This window comes from Dipodomys spectabilis, unplaced genomic scaffold (genome assembly GCF_019054845.1).
Source record: "Dipodomys spectabilis isolate Male_0828 unplaced genomic scaffold, ASM1905484v1 ptg000108l, whole genome shotgun sequence".
NCBI lineage: Eukaryota > Metazoa > Chordata > Mammalia > Rodentia > Heteromyidae > Dipodomys > Dipodomys spectabilis.
Window position 1 is genome coordinate 4413100 of NW_024870785.1, and position 18450 is coordinate 4431549.

The following is an 18450-nucleotide window of genomic DNA, read 5'->3' on the forward strand; positions in this document are numbered from 1 at the left end:
CGAAGCTGGGCGCGGGTGGCTCACGCCTGTAATCCTACTCAGGAAGCTGAGATCTAAGGATCAAGGTTCAAAGCCAGCCAGGGCAGGAAAAAAACAGGAAGTGGCACTGTGGCTCAATGGTAGAGTGCTAGCCTTGAGCTGAAGAGCTGAGGGCCAGCACCCAGGGCCAGAGTTAAAGCCCCACAACACACACACACACACACACACACACACACACAAATGGAGGCACAGACATTTGGCCAGAGTTAAAGCCCCACAACACACAAACACACACACACAAAGAAATGGAGGTACAGACACTTGGCCAGAGTTAAAGCCCCACAACACACACACACACACACACACACACACACACACACACACACACACACACACACACACACACACACACACACACACACACACACACACACACACACACACACACACACACACACACACAGAGAGAAATGGAGGCACAGACATTTTTGTCCAGCAAATGTGATATCCTGAATTGAAAATCCTGGTAACTCCCCTTTAAAAAGTTTTAAAAAGTGGGGTGCTCATGCGTATAATCCTGAGTACCCTATAGCTACTCAGGAGGCTGAGATCTGAGGATCGCAGTTCAAAGCCAGCCCAGTCAGTAACATCCATGAGACCCTTATGTTCAATTTAACCACTAGAAAGCCAAAGTGGCTCTATGGCTCAAGTGGTAGAGCACTAGCCTTGAGCTGAAGAGTTGAAGGACAGCGCGCAGGCCCAGAATTCAAGCCCCAACAACAACAACAACAAATTAAAATTTTAAGAAAGCTTAGCTACTCAGGAGTTTGAGATCTGAGGATCTGAGTATAAGTCCAAAGCCAGCCCAGGCAGGAAAGTCCATGAAACTGTTATCTTCAATTAACCACCAAAAAGCCAGAAGTAGAGCTGTGGTTCAAATGGGAAAGTCCCAGCCTTGAGAGAAAAAGCTCAAGGACAGGTCCCAGGCCCTAAATCAAACCCAGTAGCAGCACAAATGAATGAATGAATGAGTGAGTGAAACTAAAATCTTCCTATGACATGAAAAGAGTTACCATACTGTGAGTGCTCACTCTGTGTCAGGCATTGCTAAGAGCTTAGTGCTTCGATGGATCAGGCCTCACAATGCAGGCAAAGGAAGAGGGCAGTCGACATTCTCATATTGCATTTTGGGAAATCAAAGCACTGAAAAGTTACACACTTTCTCAGAGCCACCAACTAGATAAGTCATGGAGCCAGTCCACAGGCAGTCTGACTCAGAAGTGCAGTTTCTTCACTATAACTGCCAGTGAGCACAAAGGCATACGCACAATTCCCAAAATGGGCTAGGAGTTGGTGGCTCATGACAGTAATTCTAGTTACTCAGGAGGCTGAGATCTGAATGAAGATCTTGGTTCACAGCCAGCCTAAGCAGGAAAATCCTTGAGACTCTTATTTCCAATTAAGTATCAAAAAAGCCAGAAGTGGAGCTGCAGCTCAAGTGGTAGAGTGGTAGCCTTGAGCACAAAAGCTCAGGGACAGCAGCTAAGTGCTGAGTTCGAGCACCAGCATTGGTATAAAAAGTAAATAATTTTTTTAAATTGTTTTAATTCCCAAAACTGCCCAGCGCTCCGGTCATGACTGCTATCCATCTTCAACACACAGAAGGTGCAACCAACAACAATTCTTAGACTCACGATGAATTAGCAACTGCGACTTCTGCATCGAGTTCATCCTTACGAACTCATCGTCCGAATAGAAAACATGAATTCTAGCTATGGCAAAAAGTAAAAAATAAAAAAGCACCTTTATTTTCCTACATTTCCCAAATTAGAAGTAACCTCAGAAAAATGCCTGTAAAATAGACTTAGCATTTGAAATAAATAAATAAATGGAGGAGAGGGGAGGGGAGGGACGGGGAGGGCAGGGGAGGGGAGGGGCGGGGAGGGGAGGGGAGGGGAGGGCAGGGGAGGGGAGGGGAGGGCAGTGGAGGGGAGGGGAGGGCAGGGGAGGGCAGGGGAGGGCAGGGGAGGGCAGGGGAGGGCAGGGGAGGGCAGGGGAGGGGAGGGCAGTGGAGGGCAGTGGAGGGCAGGGGAGGGGAAGGGCAGGTCGTCAGTCAGGTCGCGGGAATCCCAGACTGAGGCTGCGCAGGCGCACAGAGGCAGCCAGGCAGCGAAGCCAGCTTTCCTCTCAGGCTAGCCCAGACCGCTCCCTAACTGGCACCACAGCGAAAGCCCAACTCTTGGCCCGAGGAGGCCTCTGCGCTTCCCTTCCTCCTGAGGCCCCCACACCGCCTAGGAAAGTTCTGGAAGCCCACCGTCCGGTCGCCCCTCGTTCCCGCCCAGAGCCCGGCCGAACCAAGAGAGCTGCGGGCAAGGCGCCAGGATAGGAAGGGAGGGCCGTTAGGCCGCTCGAAGTCAGCACTCCTCGCCACCGCCCTCACCTCTTTATCCGCCGCCTTCTCCTCAATACCCAGCAGAGCGTACAGGTCCATCTGTAAGAGCTCCTTGGCCACCGCCATGGTTCCTGTCCCGGCTAGATTTGTACTACAATTCCCAGGAGTCCTAGCGTGTGACGGGACTTCCGGCTCCAAGCCAGCCAATCCGCGCTTAGCCTTTTGGGAATTGACGTGTTCTGGGTCCAGGTTGAGTGATTCGGCAGTAGCGCGCCGCCAGAAGAGAACTACAACTCCCGGCAGCCCCCGCGCCCGCCTCTGCCGCACTCCGGCAGCCCCGGGACGCCGCGGAAGCTCTGGAGCGGGAGTGTGGAGGGCGGCGGGACTGAGTGAGGAGCCCCCGGGCGGCGATCCCGCCTGCCCGAAGCGGCCCTGCGGGTCCAGCCGCCCCGGGAGCCGCCATGGAGAGCAGGTGCTACGGCTGCGCTGTCAAGTTCACCCTCTTCAAGAAGGAGGTGGGTGGACCCTCCCTGGCGGGGAGACCGGGGCGGAGGGAGCAGCCCCGCATTTGCGGTCCCGCGGCCGGCTTGTGCGGCTGCTTTGCGGAGGTTTTCCATTTCTGTAACGTGGTGTCACCGTTCCGGGTGAGGCGGTGGCGGGGGGAGAGCGTTCCCGCCGCGCAGGTGTGCCCCGCCCCGGCCCCCCCACCCCCGGTCAGCGCGGCCCAGCGCCCCGTCCCGTTACCCGCCTTCCCCTCCCCGCCTGGGCACGATGGCAAAGGCGTTGCTCATCCACTACCCACACCCCACGTCGCCCTCCCTTGAGGAACCGCAGACTTTCTGTGACCCGGAGATCCTGGGAACCCGATGGGATGAATTCATGGCTTGTAGAAAGGCTGGACCACCAAGAACTTGGAAGCCTGGGTTTCGGGGGGGGGGGGGGGGGGGTCAGGCTTCAGATTTGAGTCCGCTGTCTTATTCATGGGGTGACCTTGGTTGTGCAGGTCATGTGCCTGCTGCTAAAATCGGGAGGGTAATGACGAACAACTGGGCTAAGTGAAATAATGAGGATGGAGTCAGATGATGAAATTTAAGTACTGTGCTTAGTGCCTGGCACTCGGGAAGTACTTAATAAATGGGAGCTATTGTTATGCCTCACCCAGACGTCCAGCATCTCTGCTGTAGCAGAGAAGGCATGTGCGGAGAAGGCATGGGCTACGCACTCTCCCATTCTCCTTTGTTGAAGGGTTAAGGACCTGAAGCACCGGGCTTTTCCTGTCTGTCTTCTACACTCCCTTGGCAGGGAACTGAAGATAGTAGAAAGCATGCTAATGTTACACGAGGTTTTATTTGAGTAAAATAAAAGACTAGATGAAGCCAGGCACCGAAGGCTCACGCGTGTAATCCTTGCTACTCAGGATGCTGAGATCTGAGGATCAAGGTTCAAAGCCAGCCCAGGAGCCTCTTATCTCCAATTAACAACCAGAGAAACAGAAGTGGCCCTGCGGCTCAAGTGGTAGAGCACTCGCCTTGAGCTGAAGAGCTCAGGGACAGCACGCAGGCCCACAATGGACAAAAAAAAAAAAGACTAGATACCAAGAGATGCTTTAACTCTGCCCAGTTCTCCCTAGACCCTAGGGACCCCAGTCCTCTTGCTCTTCCCAGCATCTACTCACAACTTCGGTGTCTACTCTCTGGGAGGAGCCCAGAGGGGCAGAGGTGAGATGTGGGACCCTTCCTGCTTCATGTTTCTTGTAGTATGGCTGTAAGAATTGTGGCAGGGCCTTCTGTTCCGGCTGCCTGAGCTTCAGTGCAGTGGTGCCTCGGGCTGGCAACACCCAACAGAAAGTCTGCAAGCAGTGCCACGGGGTCCTGACCAGGTGAGAGACCAGCACGGACACGAGTTCGGCCAAGCATGGCAGTAGTCATAATTGCCACCAGTTTGCAGACGGAAGCGGGGGAGGGGGGTTGACTGGTGGGAGAGCAGGACTTTTTTTTTTCCTGGTGCTGGAAATCTTAACTCAGATCTTCTACTGCGAAGCTATAGCCCAGCCATAGTAGGACTTCTGACACCAAATTTCTTCTCTCTAGAGGGTCTTCTACCAATGCTTCCAAGTGGTCACCACCTCAGAACTATAAGAAGTGAGTACTGAAGAAAAAAAAGGACAAATGGAAAAGGGGAACAGACAAGGACACCTTGGTAGGCCTCTCTTCCAACTCTAGATCCAGGAGTATGCCCACTCTCAGGCCCCCAGCTGCCCTCTTGGCCTCTGAAACAACCCATCAACCACATGGGCAGCAGCCAGTGAAGATTGCCTAGCATGATCTGAATGGGGGACATCTTATATCCCGCCAGGCGTGTGGCAGCCTTGGAAATCAAGCAGAAGTCTAGGACTTCCTGGAGCCAAGGACTGACTCCAGAAGACCAAGTCATTGCTGAGCGCCTAGCACGGCTCCACCAGGAGAACAAGCCCAGTGAGTGGGGAATGGGGAGGGAGGGGCAGGTGGGGTGACCTCCAGACGTTGTCTGGGGCTCCTGGGACTGAGATTTCTGTGACCCTTACAAGCTCCTCCCTCACCCTCACCCCATACCAATTGTAGAGGCAGTACCCTCACAGGCAGAGATAGAAGCACGGCTGGCTGCACTGAAGAATGAACTTCAGGGATCCACTCCTTCCATCCAGGAGATAGAGACTCGACTTGCTGCACTGCAGGGCAGAGTTCCACCTTCTCAGGCCCCCCAGCCGGTGAGTACTGCGGCCTGAGCCTTCAGCCGCTGCCAGGCAGGCCACGGGACACTCAGTGCTGTTGAGGGGACTGCCAGGTCCACTCAGTTGTACGAGCCTTGAACTCATCCCTTTCCCCTGGCTTTGAGAACTTCTCAGCATCCGCCCCTGACCCAGGCTGCTCCTGGACTTGGGTTGTGGCCTTTCCCACACTCCCACCTCCCACTGAGGTGCCCTCCTCTGCACAGACACGCTGGACAGCAGATACCAGGACCATGGCTGAGCAGACGCAGGATCTGCTAACACAGCTGGCGGCTGAGGGGGCTATCGATGAGAGCTTGGAACAAGGGCGCACAGGTAACCTCTGCACTTCACTCCTTGGGGGTCATACGCCCTGCCTCTTGCTCCACTGTGTACACCTGTGGGAGATGAGTACAGCGATCAATATGAAACGGGTACCATTTACTTACTCCAAAGAGGGCCAGTGTAGTCCTGGTGGTCCTGTTTTTTGGTAGGATCAGCCAGTGACTCCCGTCCTATCACAGCCTGTGGCCCCTCACTTTTCCATGTGTGGCATCTCGTGAGGGAGTCCAGAGGAGCAAATTAGCTGATCTAATAAGTACTTGGGACCGTGTCTGGCTCATAGTAAGTGTTGTGGTCTCCTCATAGAAAATTCTACTGGAGGGGCTGGGAAGGTGGCTCAGTGGTAGAGCGCTTGCCTTGCATGCATGAGGCCCTGGGTTCGATTCCTCAGCACCACATAAGCAAAAAGAAAAAAGCCGGAAGTGATGTTGTGGCTCAAGTGGTAGAGCGCTAGCCTTGAGTTGAAGAGCTGAGGGATAGTGCCCAGGCCCTGAGTTCAGGCCCCACCACCGGACCAAAAAAAAAAAAAAAGAAAATTCTACTGGAAGCTGGGCACTGGTGGCTCAAGCCTACAGTTGTAGCTACTCAGGAGCCTGGGATCTGAGATTTGAGTCCATAAGACTTATTTCTAATTAACCGCCAAAAAGCTGGAAGTAAAGCTGTGGCTCAAGTGGTAGAGTGCTAAACTTGAGGACAAAATCTCAGGAACCAGTGCTTAGGCTCTTAAGTTCAAACCCCAGAACTGGCACACACACACAAACACATACTCACATGCGTGTGCGCGCGCGCGCGCGCACACACACACACACACACACACACACACACACACACACAGAGAGTTGAGAATGGGCTTAGAGGTGTCTAGGGTGGGATCTTCAAATGCCTCCTCTGCCTCTCTGACTTCATTACTCCTACCAGCTGCCTCCCTCCAGAATGACCTCAACCAGGGTGGTGCTGGGAACCCATGTACTAATTCCCAGGGGCAGGCCAGCCAGTCCCTGGAGGAGGAGAAGAGCAGGCTGCTGGCCCAGGCTGCGGTGGAGCTACGGGAGGAGAACACCAGGCAGGAGCGTATCCTGGCCCTGGCCAAGCGGCTAGCTGTGCTGCGGGGACAAGACCCTGACAAAGGTAAGCGGCGGAGCCAGCCACTCACTGGTGTCCATTGGCCAAGGCAAGTCTCCCTAGGCCACCTTCCTTGCCAGGGCTGAGGCAGGTACCAGGGGTCCCTGTGTCCAGCCTTGCCATGAGCCATGACCATCCCAGAGCAGGGGGACCTTCCATCCCCTTGGGTGCTGAGGCTGCTTTTCCTACTCTGCACTAAGGCTGCTTGAGTGATGGTGGCCCAGTCCTGCAGGAGTGGGGGAGGGAGGGACAAGGTGTGATCAGGGTGGGTAATGAGGCTTCTCAGCTCTGAACAAGCACTCCTGGGAAATGAGCCAGTTGTGGAAGCAAATGGACAGCCATTAGGTAAAACTGCCCACCCTCTTCCTATTCCCCTCTCTCCCTTATTCAAGTGACCCTGCAGGACTATCGCCTTCCAGACAGTGACGAGGAGGAGGATGAGGAGACTGCTATCCGGAGAGTCATGCAGCAGGTGGGCCTGGCTTGGGCACCATTCACACCTCCCTGCCTCACTGCTGGCCCCCTTTGCCTGGCCTCCACTCTAGGGCTGGATGGACAGTGATTCTGTAGCTCCTGTTCTAGTTGGGACCCTACTGTTCCTTGCTCCCTTGAGATGGGAAGTCAGCACCTGCAGGCAAGAGGTAAACTAGAAGCCAGGCACCAGTGGCTCATACCTAATCCTAGCTACACACACACAAGCAAGCGCGCGCTGAGATCTGAGAATAGAGGTTTAAAGCCAGCTTGGACAGGAAAGTGTGAGGCTCTTACTCCAGTTAACCACCAAAATGGCTGGAAGTGGTACTGTGGTTCAAAGTGGTAGAACACTAGCCTTGAGCACAAAAGCTGAGGGATAGCGCCTGGGCCCGAGTTCAAGCCATGTGACCAGTCTCCCACCCACCCACCCACCCCTCCAAAAAAAAGAGGTAAATGAGGAATTGAGAGACTGAAGCCAGAGCACAGAAATCCTGGGACAGGGAGCTTGACCTGGAGCAGGGAGTAGCACCGTTTCGCCTGTCCGTAGCTCTCTGAAGAAGCTGCCCTGGATGAGGCAAGTGGTTACAACATCCCTGAGGAGCGTGCTCCCTGCTCCCAACCCAGACCCTTCTTGGCAAAGTCTGAGGTGAGAAAAGCCCCCAGACACACATTCCGGGCCTCCCCCTGCCTGCCTCCCTGCCTGGCTGACCGCTCCCATGTTCCCAAGCTCCCGAAGGCCCAGGCTGTGGCTCCCAGGCCTGAGTGTGAGGAGGAGGAGCTGCCCTGGTGCTGCATCTGCAATGAGGATGCTACACTGCGTTGCGCTGGCTGCGACGGAGACCTCTACTGTGCCCGCTGCTTCCGGTGTGTGCAGGTAGAATGTTCTGGGGGGGGGGGGGGCGGGCAGGAGGTCTGCCTGTGATTCTTGACCTGCATCCCTTTGCTCTACAGGCAGGGCCATGATGCCTTTGAGCTTAAAGAGCACCAAGTGTCAGCCTACCACCCAGCGCGAAACAGCCATGAGCACTGAGGGAAACCTGGCCCTCCAGGGAAGGCAGGGATACCGGCGGCCTGCAGGCCGGGCTCTTACCTCCGGAGCCAATCTCAGCAACCAGGGGCAGCGGACCAGGCACACCACAGCCTGAACCTCAGTGTCCCTTTGGAGAGGATGCCTGGAGAAGTCAGAGGGAAAGAGAAGCAGAGGAGGTCCTTCTCCAAGAAGCCTAGAATGAAAGTGAGAGCTAGGATGGGGAAGACAGCACTGGAGTTTGAACTCAGGAGCTTATGCTTGCTAATCAGGTGCTCTACCGCTTGAGCCAGGTCCCCAGACCAGAAAGAACCTAAGGCTCCTTAGGAGGAAGCTCTTCCTCCTGAGGAGGAGCCGGCAGCCTGACTCAAGGTCCAGGGCCCTACCCTGACATGTTATGGATCTAATAAAGTCTGTTGATTCATTGAGTGCAGTTTCTCTCTTTTTATCCGGAGTGGTATTGGGATTTGAGCCCAGAACCTCACACGTGCTAAGCATACATTTTTCACTGAGGTACACTGAGATCTCTAGACCTCTCTGGCCCTGTGAGGTGGTAAAGGCAGAACAGAGCAGGCCATAAGCAGAATTCCAGAATGAGAGGAGAGGCTGAGCCATCCCGCTAGCCCCTCCCAGCAGGTACAGTCCCACCTGCCCCAGGGGCCTCATACAAAGTATGTACGAATATTCATTCCTCCAAACTGCTTCCTACACGCACAGGCAACTTCCTTATTCACCAAGGAGGGCTCAGTTCAGGGCTCCGGTCCCAATCCTCCTACCATAGACTCTCACCCAAGTCTTGACCAGTGCCCGGGACCCATACCCTGTGACACATACACTCCTCTACATACCCTCTAGTTTTTTGTTTTGTTTTCCGGTAATGGGGCTTGAACTTGGGCCTGAGCGCTGTCCCTGCGCATTTCAGCTCAAGGCTAGCACTCTACCACTTGAGCTACAACGCCACTTCCGGTTTTCTGGTGGTTTATTGGAGAGATAACAGTCTCACAGACTTTCCTGCCCGGACTGGGTTTGAACTGTGATCCTCAGATCTCAGCCTCCTGAGTAGGATTCCAGACGTGAGCCACCAGCACCTGGCAGCCTCTGTGTTCTTTCATACCCCACTAGTGCCAACTCAAGAGAGGGAGAGAGACCCCCCCTCCCACCCCCCAGGATTCAGAATCATCTTTGTCACTTGGATTCCTCTTGATGATGTCAGGATGCTGTGTATCTTAGCCAGATTGGGCCTGAGGGCCTTACTAGAATATGATCTCAAAGCAGAGCTGAGAACCTCCCTTGTGAATTCCATGTGTGGGGTGAGGGATCACTGGAGACTTTGAACTGAGGACTCATTTCCCACCCGTGATCAGCCTATTAGGCTTCTCAGCAGGAGTCCCAGGCACATACCACCTCCTCTAGCTTCCCTTCTGTGGAGACAAGATTCTCACAGACTTCTGCCTGGGCTAGCCTAGAACCTCGAACCTCCCAATCTCAGCCTCCCACATAGCCCTATGACAGATTCGTACCATTGCAACCAGCTGTGGTTTAAGAAGGGTCTCATGATTTTTCTGTCTCTGATTTTTCTCAGCCTCTCAAGTAGCTAGAATTATGGGTGTGAGCCACCAGCACCTGGCTCATTTTTGGATTTTTAAGACTTATTTGAATGGGTGGGTGGATAGATGAGTAGGAGATGTATGGGTGAGTGGGTGGCTGGATGGATGGATGGATGGATGGATGGATGGATGGATGGATGGATGGATGGATGGATGGATGGATGGGGTGAGGTGTGCGGGTACTGCCTAGTGCCTTAGATATTGGTCTTCCAAGGTATCACTTCACCTTCTCCCTTCGGCTGTCCCTTCAACACAGATCTGCACAACATTCCATTTAGCTGGGGTTCCTGAAAGTTTTATCCACTTGCTACCAGATATGCATTAGACAATAGCCAATGGTTCCCGGAAGCGCAGCCAATCAAATCTAGCTGTGAGAGCACACATTCCAGGGCATACACATGTCCCTCCTCATCCTGCACATTCTGTCCATGTCCTGTACAGCTGTTTCCCTCCCAGCTGGTACCCCGCCAGGAAAGCCTGGTGGTATTCGGGCTGTTGAATCTCCAGGCTACTTCTGAGGCCTGCTGAGTCTGCGAAGTTTCTTGAGTTGACTGAGCAGCTCAGAGATAAAAGGCTGAAGGAGAAAAGATAAAAGTGAGGTGAAGAATCCATGCCCACCCATCACACTTCTCTCTTCCTCTTCCCCAGCCATTCCTAAATCCCTCTATGTCTTGTCTCAGAGCCAGGGAGGAGAAAGATCCAGGGCCAACCTTTGTGTTATTATTTAATTTTGAAAGTGCTAGAGTTTGAATTCAGGACCTTGCACTTGCTAAACAGGTGTTGTACCCACCTGAGCCACATCTCCACTTTTTACTGGTTAATCGAAGATAAGAATCTCCCAGACTTAGTGGGTGACAGTGGTTCATGCCTGTAATCCTAGCTACTCAGGAGACTGAGATCTGAGGATCACAGTTCAAAGCCAGCCTGGGCAAGAAAGTCCATGAGAGCCGGGCGCTGGTGGCTCACGCCTGTAATCCTAGCTACTCAGGAGGCTGAGATCTGAGGATCGCGGTTCAAAGCCAGCCCGGGCAGGAGAGACCGTGAGACTCCTATCTCCAATAAACCGCCAGAAAACCGGAAGTGCGCTGTAGCTCAAGTGGTAGAGCGCTCGCCTTGAGCTGAAGAGCTGAGGGACAGAGCCCAGGCCCAGAGTTCAAGCCCCACGACCGACCAAAAAAAAAAAAAAAAAAAAAAAGAAAGTCCATGAGACTCTTATCTCCAATAAACCACCAGAAAACCAGAAGTGGCTCTGTGGCTCAAGTGGTAGAGCACTAGCATTGAGCTGAAGAGCTGAGGGACAGCGCCCAGGCCCAGAGTTCAGGCCCCACAACCAGACCCAAAAAAAAAAAAAGATTCTCATGGATTTTCCTGCTCATGCTGGCTTTGAACCGTGATCTTCAGATCTCAGCCTCCTTAGTAGCTAGGATCACAGGTGTGAGCCACCAGTGCCTGGCCCAGACATTTCTTTTTCTTTTTTTTTTTTTTTGGGGGGGGGGGAGGGGTCTGGTTGTGGGGCCTGAACTCTAGGACTGGGCGCTGTCCCTCAGCTCTTCAGCTCAAGGCTAGCACTCTACCACTTGAGCCACAGCAACACTTCCGGCTTTTTTCTTTTTCTTATGTGGTGCTGAGGAATCGAACCCAGGGCCTCATGCATGCAAGGCAAGCGCTCTACCACTGAGCCACCTTCCCAGCCCCTGGCCCAGACATTTCTTAAAATCTAGTCTTACAAATTTTTTATTCCCCAGGCTGGCCTCAAAGCATGATCCAATGATCTCTGCATCCCAAAAAACAAGGATTAAAGGCTTGAGCCACCCTGTCTGACCCCAAGCCTCTCTTTCAAATATTCCTCTTCACTAGAAGCCCTCCTCTTCAGGGTGTCCTCTTACCCCCAGACCAGCAGAACTTTCTTACCTCTGTGGGGCGAGGGCAGTTTTGAAGAATGGCCTGGGGAGAAGAGAACAGAGAGTAGGTTCCCCAAGCCGCAGAGCTATCCCACAAGCCCCACTCGTCAACCAAGAATTCTCTCCCCTCTGAATGTTTCTCTCCTTACCACCCAAGGAGGGAGATCCCAGGTTCTTGGATTTCCCTTGGTCTAAACCCAGCTTCCAGTGGCCAAGCCCCCAAACTTCCAACCTACCTCCAACTGAGTCTTCTGATCTTCTGTGGAGAGTTCCATGAGTGCCTCCAGGTCAATCTCGGGCTCAGAAGGGGATGGATGGTCCTATTTGGGAGGAAACTGGCACTCAGATAGGTCTGCCCAGCTGGCGCTGGAGCAGAGGTTGTATCAGGGGCTGACATATCCCAACTTTGTCTCCCTCTGATTTCCCCTGCTCAGCCCTCGCCCGTTAATCAGAACTGGCATACATTCTACTTGATGAAAGGGTTGGAGTTCAGCCGGGCGCTGGTGGCTCACGCCTGTAATCCTAGCTACTCAGGAGGCTGAGATCTGAGGATCGTGGTTCAAAGCCAGCCTGGGCAGGAGAGACCGTGAGACTCCTATCTCCAATAAACCACCAGAAAATCAGAAGTGGTGCTGTAGCTCAAGTGGTAGAGTGCTCACCTTGAGCTGAAGAGCTGAGGGACAGCGCCCAGGCCCAGAGTTCAAGCCCCATGACTGACAAAAAAAAAAGAAAAGAAAGGGTTGGAGTTCTTTTTTTGTCAGTCATGGGAGCTGAACTCAGCCTGGGCGCTGTCCCTCAGCTCTTCAGCTCAAGGCCAGTGCTCTACCACTTGAGCCTCAGCCCCACTTCTGGCTTTTTCTGCTTATGTGGTGCTGAGGAATCAAACCCAGGGCCTCATGCACGCAAGGCAAGCGCTCTACCACTAGCCACCTTCCCAGCCCCAGGGTTGGAGTTCTGTAAAAAATGTTTGGTGGGGTACTGGTGGCTAATGCCGATAGCCTATAATCCTAGCTACTAAATAGGCAGAGATATGCACCAGCCCCGGCAGGACAGTCCAGGAGACACTTATCTCCAATAAACTACTCAGAGAAAGCCAGAAATGGTGCTGTGGCTCAAGTGGTAGAGCACTAACCTTGAGCAAAAGAAGCTCAGGGACAGCACTGAGGCCATGAGTTCAAGCCCCCTGCCCAAAAATAATAAATAACTGGAATGAAGCACTGATTCATGCAAACAACAGGAATTGAAAAAAGCAAGAGAAACCATTTACTAAAAAGTGATCTATTTCATGGGCTTGGAGGGAAGCTGAGGCCGGAGGATTGTGAGTTCAAGGCCATCCTGGGCTCCTTAGTAAAACCCTTATAGAAGGAGGAGAAGGAAGAGGAGAAAGAGAAAAAGGAAGAAAGAAGAAAGAGGAGGAGGAAGAGGAGGGAGGGAAGGAAGGAAGAGAGAGAAGGAGGAAGGAAGGGAGGAAGGGTGGGAGATATTAAGAGGAGCCAAAAGAAAAGAAACTGACTCCATCTCTAATGTAGTAGGAGCTTCCCCCCTCTCCCTCCCTAAAAATTAAAATGCTGATGTCTGAATGTTAAAACAATACTGGTTTCTAAAATGTTAAAACTGGGAAGTTCCACTACTTGCTATAATTAAGATTGTATGACTTACTGGACCATTTGCATTATAAAATGTGACAGACGAGGGCTGGGAAGGTGGCTCAGTGGTAGAGCGCTTGCCTTGCGTGCATGAGGCCCTGGGTTCGATTCCTCAGCACCACATAAGCAGAAAAAGCCGGAAGTGGGGCTGAAGCTCAGGTGGTAGAGCGCTAGCCTTCAGCTGAAGAGTTGAGGGACAGCGCCCAGGCCCCACGACCAACAACAACAACAACAACAACACACACAAAAAAAGTAACAGATCAGCTTGTTCCTGAAAAGGACTTCCTCTGTTTGGGGAGACTTACTGGAAGATGACCCCACCGCACCGTTTGCCCACCGATTATGTAATCTCTCTGTGTGTCTGGCTATGCCATCGCCACCTGCCTATGGCCAGGCTCAACCACAGGGTGTTTTTGCCTTTAAAACCTCAGCTTGAGGACGGCTCAAGGTCGCAGTGTCAGCTCCCGAGTCTGTGCTGCATCCCTGGCCAGTCAGCTTTTCACTTCCCCAAATAAATCCATCTTTTTTTTTTTGTTTTGTTTTGTTTTTGGGTCCGGTTGTGAGGCCTGAACTCTGGGCCTGGGTGCTGTCCCTCAGCTCTTCAGCTCAAGGCTAGCACTCTACCACTTGAGCCACAGCACCACTTCTGGCTTTTTTCTTTCTGCTTATGTGGTACTGAGGAACCGAACCCAGGGCCTCATGCATGCAAGGCAAGCACTCTACCACTAAGCCACCTTCCCAGCCCCCTAAATCCATCTTTTTATATGAGACTGTCTGTGTGGTGGACTCTCTTCCCTGTAAGAGAGGGAGGGAGGGAGCGTGCCAGTGGCTCACACCTACAATCCTAGCTACTCAGGAGGCTAAGATCTGAGGATCGCCTTTTGAGGTCAGCTTGGGCAGGAAAGTTCATGAGATTTCCTTCCTTCCTTCCTTCCTTCCTTCCTTCCTTCCTTCCTTCCTTCCTTCCTTCCTTTCTTTCTTTCTTTTCTTTCTTTCCAATCCTGAGACTTGAACAGCCTAGGCACTGCCCGGAGTCTCTCTGTGTTTAAGGCTAGCACTCTACCACTTGAGCCATAGCTCAACTTCCAGCTTTTTCTGAGTAGTTTGTTAGAGATAAGAGTCATACAATTTCCTGCTCTGGTTGGCCTTGAACCAAGATCCTCATATCTCAGCCTCCTGCGAAGCTAGGATTAGAGATGTGAGCCACCAGGGTGCTGCTGCCTGGGATACTTATCTCCAATTAATCACAGAAAAAGCTGGAAATGCCCATGTGGCAAAAGTGGTAGAATGCTAGCCTTGAGCAAAAAAAAAGCCCAGGGACAACACACAGGCCCAGAGTCCAAGCCTCAGGATTGGAAAAAAAAAAGAGAGAGAGAGAGAGAAAGAAGAGGAACAGTACAGAAAAAAATAATAAAAATAAAGTATAAAGATTAGAACTTTGCCTCTAAAAAGTATGAGTTCTGCCTCCAAAATCATTATTATACCAGTAATGGGATATTCAACATATATGCTAAATACAATGGCTATCACAGTCTGATGTGCATAATATGGGTTCAAATCGTAGCTCCAATACTTTTCCCTCCGAGTTTGTTTTTTTGTTTTGTTTTGTTTTGGTCGTGGGGCCTGAACTCTGGGCCTGGGCGCTGCCCCTCAGCTCTTCAGCTCAAGGTGAGCGCTCTACCACTTGAGCCACAGCGCCACTTCCAGCTTTTTCTGCGTATGTGGTGCTGAGGAATTGAACCCAGGGCCTCATGCATGCAAGGCAAGCGCTCTACCACTGAGCCACCTCCCTCCAGTTTTCCTGAGTTTGTTTGGCTTCTGTGAAGACCCCAAGATGGTCTGCGTCCCCAAGGGAGACAAAGCTTGACCCTCCAACCAAGGGACATTGAGTCCCACTTGAAGCACACAAGCGCCCTGTACCCATAGCCATCCCAGGGCCATCTGAGGGGGCCTGAGGGGCGGAGCCTGCAGGAGGTGAGGGAAGAACTGCAGAGGACAAGCGGCTGCCATGGCTTTCCTCAGCCCTTAGCTGCTTCCTGGTGAGAAGCGTAGGGACGGGAGAGGAACTGCCACCTGGCACCTTTGGACAGCGGCCATGGCAACCACAGCCCGGGCGTTTTATGCCCGCCGCGGCCTGGGAGCGGTCCCCCACCTGGGTTACGGGTTCATTATTGTGCAGCTTCCCGCTCCTTCACCTGGCTCAGAGGCTTGGCCGGAGTTGCTCTCAGGTGTCTGAAATATGAGGCTTTTCATGAGAGTGTTCAATAAACAACCTGCAATTGGAACAGTACTAGAAGCAGGGTGGAGGTGCTCTGCGAGGTCAGAGTAGACAGAGGTCAAGAAAGTCTACCTCTCCACCAGTTCTGCCCACTGTCTACCCTCCACAAATGAGCCTGGAACGCCGCAGGAGACGCCCAGACACACTGTCCCATGATCCAGCATTCCTCCCCACCCCCACCAAGGAAAGGCTGACAGCTCTCCACCAAGAGAATCACAGGCCTAGGTGGGCACCGGATCTGTAATCCCAGCCAGTCAGGAGACTGAGAACTGGATGGTATTGTCAATGAAGCAGCAGCATTTGTCCTGACAATTTCATTCATGGGACCAGGAGCCCTTGAAAATGTGGCTAGTGTGATTGGGGGCCCGAATTTTCCTATTTACATAATTTCCAATTCATTTAAAATTAATTGCTACACAGAGCTGAGAGCTACAGTACTAGACAAGATGGCTCTAGACAAGTCTATATGCTAAGCAAAATAATATATGTGTATTATTTTATATATGTATATATATGCATATATATGTATGTAGGTATATATATGCATATATATACATATACATATATATATGTGTGTGTGTGTATATATATATGTATAGCCAGTCCTGGGGCTTGAACTCTGGGCCTGTGCAGTGTCCTTGAGCTTCTTTTGCTCAAGGCTAGCACTCTATCACTTGAGCCACAGCCCCACTTCTGGCTTTTTCTGTGTATGTGGTACTAAGGAATTCAACCCAGGGCTTCATACATTCAAGGCAAGCACTCTACTACTAGGCCACATTCACAGCCTAGAAGAATATATTAAGACATAAAATGTCAGATGTAGTGGTATACACCTGTAATCCCAGCACTTGGGAGGCTCAGGCAGGAGAATTGAGAGTTAAGAAACCAGCCTGAGGACACTGTGAGACTTTGTTTCAATTAATGAAAAGAAAAGACAGACATAAAATACAGCAAACTAGCCTATAGTAGCATTTCCCTTTAACTATGTCATTACAGCTTCAAAAAATCCTACCAAAGAGATATAAGACCTTGGGAGCCCCATTTGCTGACAGAGTCTCAGGATGTTAAAAGGCCTTTCCAGATTACAAAGACAATTCCCTTTCCCAGCCAGCTGCAGGAAAAGGTCTCTCTCTAAGCGCCTCTGTCTCTCTCTCTCGCCCCCTCTTTCTGTCCTTGTCTCTGTCTCTATCTCTGTCTGTTTCTCTGTCTTTGTCTCTGTCTCTATCTCTCTGTCTTTGTCTCTGTCTCTCTTTCTCTGTCTTTGTCTCTGTCTGTCTCTCTGTCTCTCTGTCTGTCTCTCTGGGAACACCTCGCATCAGCTCTCCAGCTCCTGTGGAGGTCTCTGAGCAGGCCTGGCACCCCGTTGGGCACCCATGCTACTCACCTGGAAGAGCTCCTGGACCTGGGCATCCACCCACTGCTCCAGCTCCAGCCAGCGCTGCAGGTGCCCCCGGTCGTACTTCACTGTCAGCCGGCTGGGTCTCCGAGACCTGGGCAACCTGGAGGGGTCCAGGTGGGTTCTCGACTCTGAGTCTGAGGATGACGTCCTCCTCCTCTTCTCAGAAGCCCACTGGACCCTCTTGGCTGAGCTGTCCGCGTCGGGGCTGGAAGCAGGGTTTGGAGACAGCATGGAAGGGTTGGCCTGAGCGGGGCACCGGGGGAAAATGCCAGTGTGGGTGGCAGCAGAGGGATGGCAGAACAGAGGGTGAGGCCCGGAGGAAAGCAGGGAGGTGGAAGGAGGGCCAAGGCTCCCTAGGAGGGGTGGGGGGTCAAAGATCAACAGGCAGGCCTTTGTCTGGTGCTGGGAAAGCCAGGCTGCTGGCTTTTCTCTGCCAGTGAGTGGCACTCCAGAGCCAGGCCCCAGCCGCCCTTTAGGCAGCGGCTGGGCCCGCGGGAACATAAAATACAGGCAAACAAAGATCAAGAGGCTGCCGTGCCTGGGAAGAGGCTGAGGGGGCCCTGGGTGCTATGCGGACGGGCTCCCTTCCCTGCTCCGTGGCCGGTGCTGGGACAGGACCCGAGCCACTCACCCGAGACCCCTCTGCCTCCTACCTGCAGCTATCAGGCGAGTGCCTGGCTGGCAGGGTCTCTGCTTTGGAGAGCTCCTGGTGGCAATGCCCCTTTGTGGCTGGCTGAGGTGCTGTGAGCCTGGCCTGTGTGCTTGCTTGTAAAGGAGAATCTGTCAAGCCAGGTCTACCATGCCTGTTGCCCAGACCGAGGGCCGCCGCGTTTGTTCTCATGTGACCCTACCCCATTCAACTACTTCCTCTCCGGAGGAATCCTGCCCACCTGACTCAGCCCAGGTGTGGACACATGTGCATTCTAAACAGAGGGCATTTTGTTTGTTTGTTTTAAATTTATTTGTTTACACAAAGCTTTTTTTTTTTTCCAGTCATGGGGCTTGAACTCAGGGGCTGGGTACTGTCCCTAAACTCACTTGGCTCTACCACTTTGAGCCACAGCTCCACTTGCAGGGACTTTCTTACCTGGGTGGGCTTTGAATCTTGATTCTCAGATCTCAGCTTCCTGAGTAGCTAGGATGACGGGTGTATAGCTTTTTTAATTAATTGGAGACACTGTCTCACTGCATAGTCCAGGCAGCCTTGTGTCATTATACCTCTTTCATTGCACCTGCATCCTCGGTGCTGAGATTAAAGACATACACTACCACACCCACCATGTTGTTTAGTCCTTTATAAAAGGGGGGCTGTAGCCAGGAGGGCCAGGAATTCATTCCTGTAATCCTAGCTACTCAGGAGGCTGAGTTTGGAGAACCAAGGTTAGAAGTCAGCCTGGGCAAAAAAAGTCAGCAAGAGTTAAACAGCAAAATGTGATTGTAGGCATGCCTCAAGTGATGGAGTACCAGCCATGATCAAGGAAGCTGAGCAAGCTGGGTGCCAGTGGTTCACGCCTATAATCCTCACTGAGATCTGAGG

The 18450-nt window shown here is 52.4% G+C and overlaps 4 protein-coding genes across 5 annotated transcripts in view; 1 reads left to right on the forward strand and 3 right to left on the reverse strand.

The window, feature by feature from the left end:
- Dnajc17 (DnaJ heat shock protein family (Hsp40) member C17) overlaps window positions 1-2578 on the reverse strand; it is a 33135-nt gene extending 30557 nt beyond the window's left edge. Inside the window, exon 1 of the mRNA XM_042687930.1 lies at window positions 2420-2578. Coding sequence (XP_042543864.1) covers window positions 2420-2497 — 78 coding nt within the window. The 5' untranslated portion in view covers window positions 2498-2578. The remainder of the gene's footprint in view (window positions 1-2419) is intronic.
- A 169-nt stretch (window positions 2579-2747) lies between these two features.
- Window positions 2748-8510, forward strand: Zfyve19 (zinc finger FYVE-type containing 19). 2 transcript variants are annotated; one of them, XM_042687923.1, is made up of 11 exons: window positions 2748-2886; window positions 4129-4250; window positions 4462-4512; window positions 4727-4845; window positions 4972-5117; window positions 5345-5453; window positions 6378-6587; window positions 6974-7053; window positions 7603-7701; window positions 7783-7919; window positions 8007-8510. In XM_042687923.1, the coding sequence occupies exons 1-11, from the start codon at window positions 2833-2835 to the stop codon at window positions 8083-8085; spliced, it is 1206 nt and encodes a 401-aa protein (XP_042543857.1). In that variant the 5' UTR covers window positions 2748-2832; the 3' UTR covers window positions 8086-8510. The 2 variants fall into 2 exon arrangements, with proteins under 2 accessions (XP_042543857.1, XP_042543858.1); XM_042687924.1 differs by having other exon boundaries at window positions 7792-7919.
- Ehd4 (EH domain containing 4) overlaps window positions 6474-18450 on the reverse strand; it is a 738029-nt gene continuing 726052 nt past the window's right edge. The window contains exon 7 of the mRNA XM_042687914.1: window positions 6474-6492. The gene's annotated coding sequence lies outside the window, so the exon portion shown is untranslated. The remainder of the gene's footprint in view (window positions 6493-18450) is intronic.
- Window positions 10109-17199, reverse strand: Ppp1r14d (protein phosphatase 1 regulatory inhibitor subunit 14D). The gene is made up of 4 exons (XM_042687943.1): window positions 16899-17199; window positions 11827-11910; window positions 11601-11633; window positions 10109-10263 (listed from the first exon to the last, which is right to left on the reverse strand). Exons 1-4 carry the CDS (start codon window positions 17142-17144, stop codon window positions 10198-10200), a joined length of 429 nt encoding a protein of 142 aa, XP_042543877.1. The 5' UTR covers window positions 17145-17199; the 3' UTR covers window positions 10109-10197.